At 34.3% G+C, this 17,559-nt stretch overlaps 1 protein-coding gene across 1 annotated transcript in view; it reads left to right on the plus strand.

Annotated features, from left to right (window-relative positions):
• The first annotated feature begins 1,117 nt into the window (after nucleotides 1-1,117).
• Nucleotides 1,118-17,559, plus strand: part of LOC132553305 (deleted in malignant brain tumors 1 protein-like) — a 31,857-nt gene continuing 15,415 nt past the window's right edge. The window contains exons 1-21 of the mRNA XM_060217536.1: nucleotides 1,118-1,199; nucleotides 3,471-3,618; nucleotides 4,117-4,298; nucleotides 7,733-7,889; nucleotides 8,219-8,397; nucleotides 8,815-8,974; nucleotides 9,696-9,865; nucleotides 10,303-10,459; nucleotides 10,795-10,967; nucleotides 11,201-11,354; nucleotides 11,559-11,728; nucleotides 12,500-12,662; nucleotides 13,105-13,277; nucleotides 13,492-13,642; nucleotides 13,914-14,086; nucleotides 14,213-14,360; nucleotides 14,520-14,692; nucleotides 15,072-15,228; nucleotides 15,808-15,983; nucleotides 16,444-16,600; nucleotides 16,887-17,056. Coding sequence (XP_060073519.1) covers nucleotides 1,118-1,199; nucleotides 3,471-3,618; nucleotides 4,117-4,298; nucleotides 7,733-7,889; nucleotides 8,219-8,397; nucleotides 8,815-8,974; nucleotides 9,696-9,865; nucleotides 10,303-10,459; nucleotides 10,795-10,967; nucleotides 11,201-11,354; nucleotides 11,559-11,728; nucleotides 12,500-12,662; nucleotides 13,105-13,277; nucleotides 13,492-13,642; nucleotides 13,914-14,086; nucleotides 14,213-14,360; nucleotides 14,520-14,692; nucleotides 15,072-15,228; nucleotides 15,808-15,983; nucleotides 16,444-16,600; nucleotides 16,887-17,056 — 3,373 coding nt within the window. The remainder of the gene's footprint in view (nucleotides 1,200-3,470; nucleotides 3,619-4,116; nucleotides 4,299-7,732; nucleotides 7,890-8,218; nucleotides 8,398-8,814; nucleotides 8,975-9,695; nucleotides 9,866-10,302; nucleotides 10,460-10,794; nucleotides 10,968-11,200; nucleotides 11,355-11,558; nucleotides 11,729-12,499; nucleotides 12,663-13,104; nucleotides 13,278-13,491; nucleotides 13,643-13,913; nucleotides 14,087-14,212; nucleotides 14,361-14,519; nucleotides 14,693-15,071; nucleotides 15,229-15,807; nucleotides 15,984-16,443; nucleotides 16,601-16,886; nucleotides 17,057-17,559) is intronic.

Genomic DNA, 17,559 nt, shown 5'->3' on the forward strand with positions numbered 1-17,559 from the left:
ATTTTTTGTCTGTTTATTATTTCGAGGACTGATGAATTTTTCGTTGGTTTGGTGAATCCACGAATTCAACAAAAATTCTCGTCCCAATCATACACAGGAAAATTGTTTAACAGAAAGGTAACTCGATTAATGAACAGTGGTTCGTACCTTTTAACTCTGGTCCATTAATGAGGATTTTCAAATCTGATTTTGCATCGACGAATCTCCAACAGAACTGATTTGCAGGAGGTGTTAATTACTTGTGAACGAGACCATCTTGGTCAACCGCGAACTTTCTTCATTAGAAGGACAACTATAAACGTTTCCAAGATGGTTTTACTGAAAAGTGCTAGAAAATTTGATTTATGTGTGTGTGTAATCGTAGTAGCAGCATGTCTTCAAATATCAACAGGTAAGCCTGATTAACATGTGGAATACTGCAACAGATCAGCGTACTCTCAAACTACACCGACATATTATATTAAAGATGCGAGACTTTCCAAACGTCTATACACTTTCAAAAACTATATTATACTTTATTTTCATAATATATAACACTTTACACTTATCTAAGAACTTAGCGATATACTCTTAGTTTTCCAAGATGCGGTTCTATAATCTTGTACTGGTTTCAAAATATCACATCACATAACGATGCCTTATCACAAAACCAATTTGTAGGAATGACACACAATAGCTTACAAATCTAATCTTAAGTAATATTTCCTGAGTCTGTGATTAAGATACAATACAGTGGTGCGTTTAAGAACTTCAAAACCCAATATGAGCTGATAAGTTTGTGTGTGATCTCACGTTAACCATTAAACTTTAATGTTGGTCTTTTGTGCCTTCTACACAATCTTTAACACTTTGAAACTGTGTAACATGCACAGTCCTGCCCTCAAAGTTGAGGAAACCAAATTGACGTTAAATAAGATAAACGCACACCCGCATGATCTAATTGATAGTTCGTACCTTTTTACCACCGGACCATTAATGAGGATTTTCAGATCTGATTTCGCATGGACGAATCTCCACCAGAACTGATTTGCAGGAGGTGTCAATAACTTGTGAACGAGACCATCTTGGTCAACCGTGAACTTTCTTCATTAGAATAACAACTATAAACATTTCCAAGATGGTTTTACGGAAAAGTGCTAGAAACTTTGATTTATGTGTGTGTGTAATCGTAGTAGCAGCATGTCTTCAAATATCAACAGGTAAGCCTGATTAACATGTGGAATACTGCAACAGATCAGCGTACTCTCAAACTACAGAGATATATCATCTTAACAGTGTGAAACATGCACAGTCCTGCCCTCAAAGTTGTTGAACGAGGAAACCAAATTGACGTAAAATAAAATAAATGCATATCTGCATGATCCAATTGATTTAGATTTTTACATTTATGGTGATTAGTGCCTAACGATATTAATCTAGAACAATCAATGAAGACAATAGAATAAGTGGATTAATGATTAATCCTACAAACTTACATACAGTTCAGCGTCATTGAACTGGTCGCCTCTGCACCTTTCACCTTAGCATCCTTAAGCAGAAGTTATCTATTTACTATTTTCGTGGATACATGATTTCATGGGTGAATATTGTTCACAACATCCACTGGTGCTATAACCTATGCCATTTTTTTGTCTGTTTGTTATTTCGTGGACAGATGAATTTTTCGTTGGTTTGGTGTATCCACGAAACAGCAAAAAAATCCCGCTCCAATCATACACAGGAAAATTGTTTAACAGAATGGTACCTCGACGAATGAACGGACGTTCTTCTTTAGGCATAAGAGATATATTTCAACTTATACCTATAACACGGTATTCGAATAACTGTAGATCGTGGTGCTTTACTCATTGCTCGGGAACTGTCAAACATTTTATTTAGTTATCAACCCTCGAAATAGGCATTTCTACGAACACAACAAGCAGGTGAGAAGCTAAATAAAGATAAATCTTTGTGCAATGGTCATTAAAGCCGCAAACATTTAAACCATCAAAAAAAATTTACATCAGTTCATCAAATAGCCTTAGATACCTATATTGCAGTTATAACCCATAAAATAGACTTTAATACCTATATTGTATGTATAGCCATGAAGTAGCCCTCTGTCCCTATATTGTAGGTATAACCTTGCAATAACCTTTCATAGTTGTATTCGAGATAAAACCGTAACAATGTGCCTTTTACCTATATTGTATGTTTAACAATGAAAGAACGTTGCATGAAAGGTTTTGGTAAATCAAAAGGAAACATCAACAAGGAGATTCCATATATTTTACTCGACAAGGTTGTTTCCCCACCCCAATGGCAAAAATACCACCAGTGATGCAATCTTGAAAAATAATAGCTGTAGTACTGGCATTTCGTAACTTTCTCTTTCGGAGACGAATATTCGATCTTTCATTTTCTTTCGTGGAAATGTTATCACAGCTCGGAAAGATATCGAAGTCCAAAACATTCCGACGTGTACATAAATAGGTTGAATCTTGTTCAGTTAAGTTATCTCAGAAATAAATGCTATTTTTAGTAACGTCTTCATTTAGGTTATCGGACGGTATTCATTTTTTTAAACTATGAGATTTCAGAGGATCGCATACAACGAATGTCATATATGACACCATGTTTCTATACACATAAACGAAAAAAAAGTTTCTATATAGATTTTTAATATGACGACAGCTATCATCAATTACCTTTTGTTGTACCGATCAAGCTACCTGTACATCGGATCCAATCTTTTGGTTGTTAAAACATGTTTGTAATTCAAATGACAATAATGAACATTGAATGAAAATTATAACTATTTCAATACGATGCTGTTTATAGTTATATTAAAATAACAATGGCCGAGAAATGATATTTAGAGCTGGTATGGTAAACATATTACATAACATATATGTACAGATAATTTGTTAAATTGTTTTGCTTTCGTATTTAAACATTTTTAAATGCAGCTATTGAAAATATTATGGTGTGACATTCGTATCTATGATTTTTTTTTTTTAATTTAGAAACATGTCGGTAGACATTAGATAAAACCACTTAACGGCTACAAATGTATAACAGGCAGACAAACAAACCTTAATTATTAATTAATATGAATAGTATCTAACTTGTTATACCGCAGTAAATTATCAAGGTACAGTAACGTAAATTTCAGAATTGTGAATTCCGGTTTTTGCTCTTGTGACCCCCTTCAGAATTCCTTCAGGGGATTCCTAAAAAGAATCAATGCAATTATTTCTTAAACATTGTAAAATATTTTGAATAGACAATTGATATTATGAAGTATATCTATTGCCCTTCAAGAATGCTGAATTCAGTCATAACTATATACACGCCCTTGATAAATCTTAATGGATACGTATGTAGTCGTATTGTTAAGACACAAGCGGTAGATAATGATACCATGTCTACATTTCGTTTAGCTATGACAAAATGGAGATTTTACAGATTGGGTGAATTTATCATTCCAGCAATGACGATCAGGTTGCAAGCAGGGAGACGGTCGTCCCAGGGACGTGTAGAGGTATTCCATAACAACACGTGGGGTACAGTATGTGACGATCATTTCGACAATAATGCTGCAAAAGTGGTGTGTCGGATGCTTGGTCTATATAATAGGCAAGTACTTTATGTATTAAGACGATTACTCTATCTTAAGTTGGTTACTTAATTTTCATTATAACGATCCTCGTTTGGGATGGATAAACCTCGAGAGTCCAGTATGTACAACCGCACCCTCGCTCTAAATAAATAGATACATAGATAGATGAATAAACATATAAATAAATAAAGAAATAAACGTCATCGTGCTTACATAAGACGGCTTTCATACTACATTCTCTCCTTCGTTACTTCGTTATTTAGTATATTCATGTATTATTTGAAATGTTTCTGACTTCTAACATCACAGCGATATTTTACCTTATCATACCCTTATATCGCATGACCTTTTATATCAAATATTCGGGGTTAATATATTCAAGTTGTTGCCGGACCCATTTTTTGTTATTAAAGAAAATAGTGGTCTTTCATTGAAATATGATTGTTCTTCTTCTAAATGGTCTTGATAATTACATTGTATCTACAATACCATTTCGTAATCTGTCTTTTTACCAGTCGTAACTACATCCTTGCTCGGACAAATGCCTTTTTTGGAGCAGGGGATAGATCGATGCCAATCTGGTTAGACGATGTCACGTGCGCAGGATCAGAATCAACCCTAGATAACTGTCGCCTAAAGCCATGGGGACAACAGAACTGTCGCCATGGAGAAGACGTGGGTGTGGATTGTAACGCGGGTAAGTTGATTGCAGCGGTTATAACGAAACATAACAAGTGGTCCTCCACAAATGCAAAATCAAATAGGCCTAAACTGTGCACTCATGAAATAGTCGCCAAGAAAGCATGCATGCATGCACACAAAGAGTAAGAATAAACTATTTGTAGACGATTGCAAGAGCTTCCAGACAATAAGTGTTTCAGACCGTAAAAGAAGGAGAAATGAATATCTGTGAGGGAAATGGCTCGGGATCTGCCGGATATAAGTATATTATATAATATTATCAGAAAAAATCAACGTTAACTAATGCAACTTCAATATGTGATGTAATATTTCATATACTTGTGAGTTATTTCGTGCTGTCTTTGTTTAGGTCTTGATGGTATGTATATCAGAATTTTGGCCTTCATGCTATAAAAACCATGCTCTTTTTCAGGGCTTGGTATATTGTCTTGTTGACATTATTTATGCAATACGGAATTGCTGTTATATTTCATTAACGCTTTGTTTGTTTTCCATTCCTGTATAAAATCCGTGCTTTGGAATATTATGATATTTTGAGGTCAGAAACTATTTCAAGTCAGCCTGTTTTTTAATTCCGATCCGCATCCTTATCTGCTTATTTTGAAATTATCCACATTTCAAAGTTATGGCGATGCATAATCCATAAGTATAAGATGCATTATTTATACCATTCATAAGATATATAATTCATAACAATCATAAGACATAACTTATACCATTCATAAGATACATAATTTATACCATTCATAAGAGACATAACTTATACCATTCATAAGATACATAATTTATACCATTCATACTACATAACTTATGCCATTCATATGATACATAATTTTTACCATTCATAAGATACATAATTTATACCATTCATAAGATACATAATTTATACCATTCATAAGATACACATAACTTATACCATTCATAAGATACATAATTTATACCATTCATATGATACATAATATATAACATTCATAAGATACACATAATTTATACCATTCATAAGATACACATAACTTATACCATTCATATGATACATAACTTATACCATTCATAAGATACAAAACTTATACCATTCATAAGACATAACTTATACCATTCATATGATAAATAATTTATACCATTCATAAGATACATAACTTATACCATTCATAAGATACATAATTTATACCATTCATACTACATAACTTATGCCATTCATATGATACATAATTTTTACCATTCATAAGATACATAATTTATACCATTCATAAGATACATAACTTATACCATTCATAAGATACATAACTTATACCATTCATAAGATACACATAACTTATACCATTCATAAGATACAAAACTTATACCATTCATAAGACATAACTTATACCATTCATATGATACATAATTTATACCATTCATATGATAAATAATTTATACCATTCATAAGATACATAACTTATACCATTCATAAGATACATAATTTATACCATTCATACTACATAACTTATGCCATTCATATGATACATAATTTTTACCATTCATAAGATACATAATTTATACCATTCATAAGATACATAACTTATACCATTCATAAGATACACATAACTTATACCATTCATAAGATACATAATTTATACCATTCATAAGATACATAATTTATACCATTCATAAGATACACATAACTTATACCATTCATAAGATACACATAACTTATACCATTCATAAGATACATAATTTATACCATTCATAAGATACACATAACTTATACCATTCATAAGATACATAATTTATACCATTCAGAAGATACATAATTTATACCATTTATAAGATACATTACTTATACCATTCATAAGACATCACTTATACCATTCATATGATACATAATTTATACCATTGATAAGATACATTACTTATACCATTCATAAGATACATGACTTATACCATTCATAAGATACATAATTTATACCATTCATACTACATAACTTATGCCATTCATATGATACATAATTTTTACCATTCATAAGATACATAATTTATACCATTCATAAGATACATAACTTATACCATTCATAAGATACACATAACTTATACCATTCATAAGATACAAAACTTATACCATTCATAAGACATAACTTATACCATTCATATGATACATAATTTATACCATTCATATGATAAATAATATACCATTCATAAGATACATAACTTATACCATTCATAAGATACATAATAACCATTCATATACATAACTTATGCCATTCATATGATACATAATTTTTACCATTCATAAGATACATAATGTATACCATTCATAAGATACATAACTTATACCATTCATAAGATACACATAACTTATACCATTCAGAGATACATAATTTATACCATTCATAAGATACATAATTTATACCATTCATAAGATACACATAACATAATTTATACCATTCATAAGATACATAATTTATACCATTCATATAAGATACACATAACATAATTTATACCATTTATAAGATACACATAACTTATACCATTCATATGATACATAATTTAATTTTACATTACTTATACCATTCATAAGATACATGACTTATACCATTCATAAGACATAACTTATACCATTCATATGATACATAATTTATACCATTTATAAGATACATAATTTATACCATTCATAAGATACCTATTTTTTACCATTCATAAGATACATAACTTATACCATTCATAAGATACATGATTTATACCATTCTTTCAAGTACATTGGGTCATGTAACAAGCGTAAAAACTCTAATTTGATCTTCTACCTGTTGGGAATATTCACTTTGAGCCAGTGTCAGTATCCCAGGTTCTGGACTCTTGGAGGAGATTCGAATTTTTCAAGTTGTCATCTAATCATCATGTAATGCTTGTTTGTTTACGAAGGCAATGCGTTTATCATGCTGCTCAAGTTCGTGAAGTCATTTTCGTTACGCAATCAAATCTATTTTCATATATGAGAAAAACCGTGCTTATCAAGCGTATAGGATTTAATAACCGAGAAATAATTTTCGACAAGTGCTTTGAATACACTCCACATTTGTAATGATAACAAATAGTTCTATTTTCAGAATGAATAATGATCTTGTTAGCTAATGTTTAATATGAATATTACTGTCCACACGATATGAGAAGGAATTTCACTCCTCAGTAAAATTAAAACAATCCCTTGAATATGTCTAAATTTGAAAATTAGATATTTATCATTTTTTGAAAGTCATCTTTATGGTGTTGAATATAATTATTTCTAATAGTTCATTATTTTGCATAACATGGCAGATGTTTCAATATTGAAGTCATTTTTACACAATAAAATCAGGTACTTAAATAAAACTAAAGCTGACTGTTGTGTTAAGTGTTAAATTCATCAGTTTGTTTGCGTAAATCAATGTTACAAATATAATACTTGTTTGCTTGTAGCCCTTGATGCAAACGTACTATTGCGATTACGAGACGGGACTAACTCCAGAGAGGGTCGTCTAGAGGTCTTTTATAACAACACATGGGGTACTGTATGTGACGACGAGTTCGACGATCATGCTGCTTCGGTTGTGTGTACGGCACTTGGCTTATCCACGTAAGTAATATTCATCCAACGTTGTTGTTGTTGTAAAGATCTAGAGTTACTTCCCTTGTAACAAATATGATTTCGCAATAATAAAGTTATGACCACGCAATACTTTTATTTACATATGAATATAGTTACGTACAATTCATAATTTCGTTTAATAGTAAAAACCAATTATATTTATTACACTGCTTGAATGCTTTAACTTTTTAAAATAAACAGAAGTCACGGAATATCAATCCATTTCGTTTTTCAATGATTTTTTTTCTCGATTTTATTCAATCTTGAATTAATGCGAAAAATAAAAGCCCTCGAATATAACAAATGTCTTGTTACAGTTCGAATGCCATACCTATCAGCAACGGTTACTTTGGTAACGGAACGCTGCCTATCTTGCTTGATGACTTGAAGTGTACTGGGACGGAACCGGGCTTGGGTGCATGTGACCACAAACCCTGGGGACAGAGCAACTGCGGCCACAACGAAGATGTAGGAGTGATATGTTACCAGGGACCACGTAAGAATTTTAGAATAACTTGTTCGAGACTCATTCATTAGGACCTTTATCATGCATATTTGAAGCAGAAAAATACCCTCCTGGATAACCTGGTTTAATTCTCTTTCTTAGTGTGTTCTAGTTATTTTGTCTATAATTCATATGTTGTTTTCGTATCGTCACTTTTGAGTTTGATTAATCTTTTTGCTATTATATCCGGATTTTCTTCGTTGTCTCTACTAGTTTAATTGTGTTATATTAACAGTAACAGTTTCATACACACTCATGTTTAAAAAGCGATACAACACTATTTTGGCTACTCTCCGAAATTCTTTCATTTGCTTTCTCACCGAAAGGTACTTAGTAAAATCTACATAAATAGTTCTTAGAATAAGAAGATACTAAATTTTACTATCCAATTTATTTATTGTACTGCAGAGCCATCAGTAGCCAATGTTAACGTGCGTCTGCGTGGAGGTACAAGTCAGTACCGAGGACGTGTGGAAGTACAGGTGTTCAACCGCTGGGGTTCTGTTTGTGATGACTCCTTTGATGGCAGAGAGGCCAATGTGACCTGTCGTATGCTTGGCTTCATGAAGTATGGCATTTTTTGTGTACATTTTCAAAGTTTTCTGTGACTCTTTATTCTTCTTTACCAGAAGCATTTATACCAGTAAAGCTGATAACGAATCAAGCTTTAAACAAAAGAATGTTAAAGTAACATTCATCGAAATATCATAAAAATACATTTTTCAGTTAAATCTTTGTCATAGAATTTCAAAGATGAAAAATGTTATCTATAACAAGATGTTTTCTTTCCAATAAAAAGAGGAAATACCATCAGTTACAAATCAACGACTGCGTTTCCAAAATGTATACCTTTCCAAATGTTTTGTTAAGATTTATCAAATCAAGGAACTTATCTTTGAATAAACCGTTTTTATACAGATAACAAGAAAATCTATTATTGTGACGTCATGTTATTTTCTAATACCTATGAATATACATGACTCAGGATTAGTATAAAGCATCTGTAGAAGGCTACTGAAATACTAGAATATGAAAACTTTATCATTTTAAAGAAATGTCATGCAACGATGCCATAAGAAAAAGGTATATAGGTCGATATGCTTAAAACTAACTTACAAAACATAAAAAAACGATTTACATTAATTTGAATGTTATAGTTAAAACACCATACACATTATAATTTAGTCAAGCATGCTATATTACAATGCAGTTGGTTTTGTCATACAAATTAATCATTCTTTCATTGTTCGTTACTCACTACTAACTTTAATTTAAATGGCGCACTCTAGTGGCGGAGCGGTGTTGAGAAGCAGGACGTTTGGAGGAGGACGTGGACCAATCTGGTTAGATGATATGGAGTGTCGAGGGACTGAGCCTAACCTAGTCAGCTGTACACATAAGCCGTGGGGGGTCAACAACTGTGACCACAGCGAGGACGTGGCCATCGCTTGTACACCAAGTAAATCAATCCTTGCCAGTTTCAGTAGATACAGCCCAGACCAAGTTTTTGCGACATCCAATTCCTTAGTTTTTTTGGTGTTGTTTAAATGCCTAGACCAACTATCATCATTTGTAGTTTTTTAATATAGTAGATTAACAGAATAAAGAGTTAGTTTAGGAATATCTCGTCACCGGAAAACAAATATATCTTTACTATATACATCTACTATCAACTTATTACTATTTTAACATTTCTAAAGAATGTCATAGATTCTGTATATCACCAAAAACTGAACAATTTGAGAATCAGAAAAAGATACGATTATCTTGAAGTTTGTTTTTTGTTGCAATCAATGGTTTTCCAAAGTTCGTGTATTACCATTAGAATATCTTACCTTATTTTGTTGCCACTTGCAAGTGATTCACATGACGTCATTAGAGACATTTTTATAACAGACAATGTGCCACCTATCCGGGGGCGTTTAGCTGGAGGACAAAACAGTAATAGTGGGCGTTTGGAGATTAACTACAATGGTGTGTGGGGTACTGTTTGTGATGACTCTTGGAACAATGCTGACGCAGCTGTAGCCTGCAGAATGTTAAATCTCCCATTGTTAGTATGGAATTCTTCTGTCGTAACAATGACTCACATTTATTCGTTTGTGTGAAACGTAAAAAGATAATATCGTGTTACCATGAAGAAATATCTAGGGAAAGATGTTATTCCTTGTCAAACCTTTTCTCAAACATAATTACTTTTTTCTTGTTTCGCTAAACATCATCACGAGCGTCTAACATGTCATAGCTAGAGTAGGGTCAGCCTCTGTTAAGCCAGTATTTTAGAGAATACTACATGCTGATTTATGAATTAGTTTGATATATATGATAGATCTTGTTATGATCTTAAAAAGACAAACGAAGTTTAAAAGTTTTTTTCTATCTTAAAAGCTCCGGAGCTGTTGCCATTTCTAAAGGTGGATTCGGCCCCGGTACAGGCCAGATTATCCTAGATGACGTAAACTGTGTTGGAACGGAGAGTTCCCTGTCTACATGTCAGCATTCTCCTTGGAGCCAAAACAATTGCGACCATTCTGAGGACGCTGGCGTCATTTGTCAAGCAGGTAATACTGTACCTTCGTCATCAAATATATTTTGAATAACTAGATTTTGAAATGTGATCCATTATATTTTGGTAACAAAGATTTTTTTCAGGCAGTTGTAAATAGCGACAAAGAATTTTTGCAAGAGGACATACATCGTAAACATACCGACAGATGAAACATTTATTCATGTTTATGTATTTAAAAGTTAAATTAGACAATGAAGGCAAATGTACGTTCAATTGCTATGATAGGTAATGCCAATACGGCTATTCGATTATCTGGAGGAAGCGGGCCCTTTGAAGGTCGTCTGGAAGTCTTTTACAATAATACATGGGGTACCGTGTGTGATGATTCCTTTGGCAATCAAGAGGCACAAGTGATCTGTAAACAACTTCACTTCCAAGGGTATGTGTGTTTTTGTGTTTTCGTTTATATTATATAAGTAGCTCAATGCCACCGTTTAATTATATATACTCGATAATCCAAACCAAACTATTATCCTGTTATTACTTTCGGCAACCTTAACTTAGGGCGTTAATTATCATCTTTACAAAATATTCACAAATTGGAAGCAAATATTATACATCTATTGTCTTTTTTCATTTACAGAACTGGAGCTCGAGCTAAGGGCAATGCCTTCTTTGGGCAGGGTACAGGGCCAATTTTGTTGGATGATCTCGATTGTACTGGCAGGGAAAGAAACCTTGCACTCTGTGGACACAGGGGATGGGGTAAAAACAACTGCGATCACACCGAGGATGTGTCTGTCATCTGTGCATGTAAGTGGCAGTATAATTACGTTTATATCATAAAACTAGAACGTTTTAAAGTATACTCTTTGCAAGGGAAACTTTCGCCGCATGGTAGATCCTGCTCGTTAGCTCTTTTGTCGTTAGATGGAAAATAAGGGTATGTTTGTTTGTATCGTAAGGCGAATTGAGCGATTTTCAGCAAGGCGAAAAAATCCTTGGATAATGTATTCTAGTGTACAATGACACTTTCTCAGTTATAGCTCAAAACATTTGTTCTGTATGTATCGCCTATATGTTTACATGTTATGTAACTGAAAAGAAATGTATAACCTTATCTTAGTAGCACAATTATCTACCAGTGACTGATGCATATATGCAGATGACTGTTTCTGTTAAAACATGTTATTTTGTATAGATGATACATGCGCATGGTGGCTTAATAGATTACTTGTATCATTGGAAAATAGTACCAAAAATGCTTTCATGCAAAACTATTGTATGAGACGATTTGTTCGGGTTGTTGGTCCACACAACAAAGTAAACATTCTGCCACTAGTTTGCACAATTATTGAAGTGACTCTGTGGCCATTCAAAGTAGTAAAGGCAGCACACAAATTTACATCAAAAATAAAACAATGCCACATAATTATAACTAATGCTCTTTGATATAATATGGTAATAATAAACATTATAATTTTATTCAATAGATATACTGTAGTACTAACGGGAATGATGCAGACAGGCCAGTGTCCTAAACAATACTGTTTGTAACAAGAGCATCAATTGTTATAATTTCAGCTGGAAACCCTACCCCTAACACCACACTTCGCCTGGTTGGTGGGACGAGTAACCTAGAGGGGAGACTGGAAGTACTTCACTCAGGCACCTGGGGAACAGTCTGTGACGATTACTTTGACAATGTAGCTGCCGGTGTTGTTTGTAAAATGTTACATTTACCATGGTATGTATCATTGCTAGTACCTATTGTGTCTGTGTTATATAACATGTCTACAGTCAAAACCTTCTATACGGTCCTTCCAAGGAAAAGGAGAGAAATTTTTCATATGCTTCAAATGGTGATTCCGTGGTTGCTTGGAATAGGATAACTCTATCGCACACTAGATAGAATGAGCTGCACGCACTATGACATTATGCAAGATCGGGCACTTAATGTTTCGTAAGCGTGTCGCAAATTGCCAAGGTTTCATTTATTCAGGATATGAAATGATAACCAAAACTGGTCTGCACCTTGAGATATTTCTGCAAGCCAAGCTTTTACATCCGGGATGAAATATTTCTGTGGCCTTAATATCGAGGTGGCCCTAACGACATCTTTCTTAAGGCAGAAATATGTTTTGGCGAAAGTTGTCACACTACGATTTTGATATTTAATATACCTGTAGGCGTGGTGCACAGGCCCGTGCAAATGGATTCTATGGAAGTGGTACGGGCAGGATTTGGCTAGATGATGTCGTATGTCATGGCAACGAAACCAACTTGGCCTACTGTCGTCATCGCCTATGGGGCACCACCAACTGTGATCATACAGAAGATGTAGGAGTGGTGTGTGGCCAGTGTGAGTACTGTGGATATGATTGGGTTTATCCTGGGAAATAACAATTCTTTTACGCGAGATAGTAAAACATTTTTGAATACAGGAAAGTTATTGTGAAGTGAATGATTGAACTAATAAATGAGAATAAATAAACATTCTGTTAAGGGATATAGTTACACACTGCATTGGATGTTTATTTCTAACGACTTATAGTGTTAGTATACGGTGTTTTTAGTACAACGCCCACGGATAAGGCTAACTAACGGCTCCTCAACATCCCAGGGACGACTTGAGATTTTTTACAACAATACATGGGGAACAGTCTGTGACGATAGCTTCGACAATGACGCCGCTGGTGTAGTCTGTCACATGCTTGGCTTCAGACGGTACCATACTAAATCTCTGTCTTCTTGTCAAATAGTATAGTAACGATTATGGATTTTAAAGTAATCAAGCAATATTTTTATAGCTCGACACATAGATAAGTAAACGTTTCTGTGCTACAATATAGTTAAGACTCAATTTTTGCATTTAAACCTGTACCGTACTCTGCGGTAGCAATTTAGTAGTTATTTCCTTCCATTACTTAATCGAATACATCCATCAGTTTTTATCCGATAACAGAATATCTATTCTCAAATGACATTTTTCTTAAAGGGATAAAGCGTTAGCCCTCTCTAATGCTCACTTTGGACAAGGAACGGGACCGATATTGCTCGATGATGTTGGCTGCACGGGCACTGAGAACAATATTCTTCAGTGTCGCAACAAAGGCTGGTATCAGAACAATTGCGGTCACAATGAGGATGTAGGAGTCATTTGCAACTCAGGTATTATATATAACCATTAAACAACTTTAACATTTCTTGAAATACTGTTTATGATTTCATCGAGGCATTGCTATCCTCTTCTGATGTATATACCAATTGCTCCAATATATTTCCTTTTGTCCCAAGGCCGAGCCCACTTACGTTTGGCTGATGGCAGGACTAGTAATCAGGGTCGAGTAGAAATCCAGATAGGCGGAACCTGGGGAACGGTATGTGATGACAGCTTTGATGAAAATGCTGCTAAGGTCGTCTGTAGAATGTTGCATAAGCCATCGTAAGTATAATGTTATGAAAATATATGCTCTCAAATTGTCTGCCTGTTTCTGTTTATGTCTGTGTGTGTGTATTACTCCCCCACTTTCCCCTGCTTGTTTAACTTCCTGTATGTCTATGTATTTTGGCTTGATGATATAACGGAATGCTTACAATTCAGACGTAACGCAGTACCAGTGACCGCAGCAGGGTTTGGACTGGGACAAGGTCCTATCTTTCTGGACGAAGTGCGCTGTTACGGCAATGAAACAGACATCCTTACCTGCAACACCAATCCAATAGGAACCAACGACTGTGACCACTCCGAGGACGTAGGGGTTATCTGTACTAACAGTAGGTACCATTAACACATTAATACTTATGGGGGGGTGGGGGGGGGTTTATTGTGATAATAGAAAGAGTTTATTGAAGCTTTTGAGAAGACTTCGATCAAGAGTTTGTTTTTCCTCAGTCGCCTGCACGGTTACAGGTCAAGGCCCCTAGCATCACTGACGAATCCTAGAAGGACGAATAGTTGTATGATGCAGTTTATTCATTAGTTGGCAGCACTGTATCAAATTCTAAATTATCATGGCAATAATATATTTATGTGTGTCAACAGCAGATCTATAGCGTGTAGTACAATATTAGAGCACTATATACATGTAGTATTGTTGTTATTAGATGACTTCCGATTATAGTTAATTATGATAATGCGATCACCGTGTTATAGATCAGCAGACCAATGTACAAGTACGACTGACAGGAGGGCCAAATGGAAACGAAGGACGACTCCAGGTCAACTACAATCACCAGTGGGGATCTGTGTGTGACGACAGTTTTAACGATTCTGCTGCTGCTGTTGTCTGTACCATGCTGCGAATCAATTTGTACGTGACTTTAAAACTAAATTCATGATTTCTAGATATAAGTACGTCGTGTTACAATTGGTCATAAATCCAATATAGTTTATATAGCATTATTTATCAGTTACTCCTTTATAATGTAACTAATCACCTATATATCCTTTTACCGAAATATTATACCAAATAGCTGATATCTCATCGAACATAAGGCGGGACAATTGTGAGGTCATATGAACCTAAGTCAAATGATTGACTTTATCGATATCATAGCAAATATAAATATGAAAATACACTTACTTTGTCGTTGATAGGATTTAGTCTTAAACACAAAAGATAGAAGTGACTTATCTCGTGAACATGACATGGAACAATTATCTTGTATTTGTTATACCACATTAGTGTCGGCAATCTTACTGAGTTCTATAGCAACACACCATCGACGGTCACTATTGAAATATGAAATGTTTTTAAGCATTTTTTGTGGTAAATTTAAGAGTACAGTCTTCATGTTATTTCTAATGGATAGATAGGAAACAGTATATTGATGAAATTGGGAAATAATAAAACAGAATATGATAAAAATGTCTCATTCCATATTATCAGCGTTCATGCGAGAGCAGTACCTGGTATTCGATACAACGTGTCTAATCCAGGACCCATTTGGATGGACGATGTCAAATGTTCCGGAAGAGAAGCATCCATTACCGGCTGTCAGCGAAGTCCCTTTGGTACCAATGATTGTGACCACACAGAAGATGTTGGCGTCATCTGCGAAACAGGTAAAACGGTTTTTTCTGTACTGGGCCTATAACTATAAGTGGGTTTATAACATTGATAATGTAGTTTTACTAGAACAATCTTATGACATATTTTTTTGCATTCCCTTCCTTTTATTTGCTGAAAAGCAATGTTCAAGGTAAGATATGTTTCCCTTGTTTCTTGACGAAACTTCACAATTATATCAGGTAGTAGATTGTCTAACAGTGCCCTGGACCTCAGATTTCTAAAGATGCGTATTGGAATACTGTAAAATAATTGCGTGTCAAATCATCGTGTTTAAAAAATGAATTTGATTTCATTGATAAATATACCTATGTAAGTGTACTAATACAGAATATGGCAGTGCATATACATATGAATTCGTGGATTTAGCGCACCCACAAAATAAACAAAAATAAATTTCCGCGAAAATTGATGATTTAAAGAAATCTTCAAGGAATTGCAATGTTGAAATTGTAGCCCAGTCCCTTCAGGTATCGGTGCGTCTGGTAAACGGAACAAACGGTAACAACGGCCGAGTAGAGGTACTACACAACAATGTATGGGGAACTATCTGTGATGATGGTTGGGGTGTCGCCGAAGCAACCGTCATTTGCCAACAATTGGGAAAGCCAACGTAAGATACATATAAACTGTTCTTTTCATTCTGGTACATTTAAATTTATGTAAAATATCGAAAAGGGGTTGTATGGTATTCAATTGTTGTCAGCAGTTTGTATAACGAATGCATTTTCCAAATTCGTCAATCCATGATTGGTGATTACATGAAACACGAACAGAAATCTTGTTTTTAGGTCGTTATACTATCTAATATTATCATGAGTATAGTTGAACGATGTAACTAACAAATCCATGCGTTCTATGACCTGATGAACTAAGTGAGTAGTTGTATAATATTGAAGGTCGGTGGTGGTTCCTGTGTCCAATGCATTTTATGGGGCAGGAAGTGGGCCAATCTTGGTCGACGACATTGACTGCGTGGGTAACGAGACAAGTATTGCTTTGTGTCAGAGGAAACCCTGGGGTATCAGTGATTGTTCACATCAGGAAGATGCCGGAGTCATGTGTTACGGTAAGGTAGCAATAGTTTCGAGTCGGGTATAAAATATAATTTCCACTCGGGAACTTGTATGACATAAGAATATTTCCGTACTTATTATACGCACGTAGCGTGCCATACATATGTAACGCAACACGTATCCTGATCAGAACTCTTGTGGCTTCATTCCTAGAGGGAGGTTTTCAAACATCAAACCTCAAAATATAAACTGAAGTTTTTAGCGTCAAGCTCGAGGCAATCGTTGGTATTTTACCATTTTTGTTTTTGTTTTTTTTTAATTCCAAAACAGCGGTGTTATCCTTTGTGAGATTTTGATCAAACTTCATATATTTGGCCATTTCCTAACATCTAAACTGCATATTACGATATAAGCAAATAAAGCAATTATCAATTTTGTTACATGTAACAGAAAAATTAAAAAAGAATTTACAGACGAACTATTAAAAAAAGAAATTTATTTAAGCTTTCTCTTTTTTCAAAATATTTGTTAAACCATTCAAGTCATTTGAGCAGCA

The sequence above is a fragment of the Ylistrum balloti genome, unplaced genomic scaffold (genome assembly GCF_031769215.1).
Source record: "Ylistrum balloti isolate Yb309-2 unplaced genomic scaffold, AGI_CSIRO_Ybal_v1 Utg370316, whole genome shotgun sequence".
Taxonomy (NCBI): domain Eukaryota; kingdom Metazoa; phylum Mollusca; class Bivalvia; order Pectinida; family Pectinidae; genus Ylistrum; species Ylistrum balloti.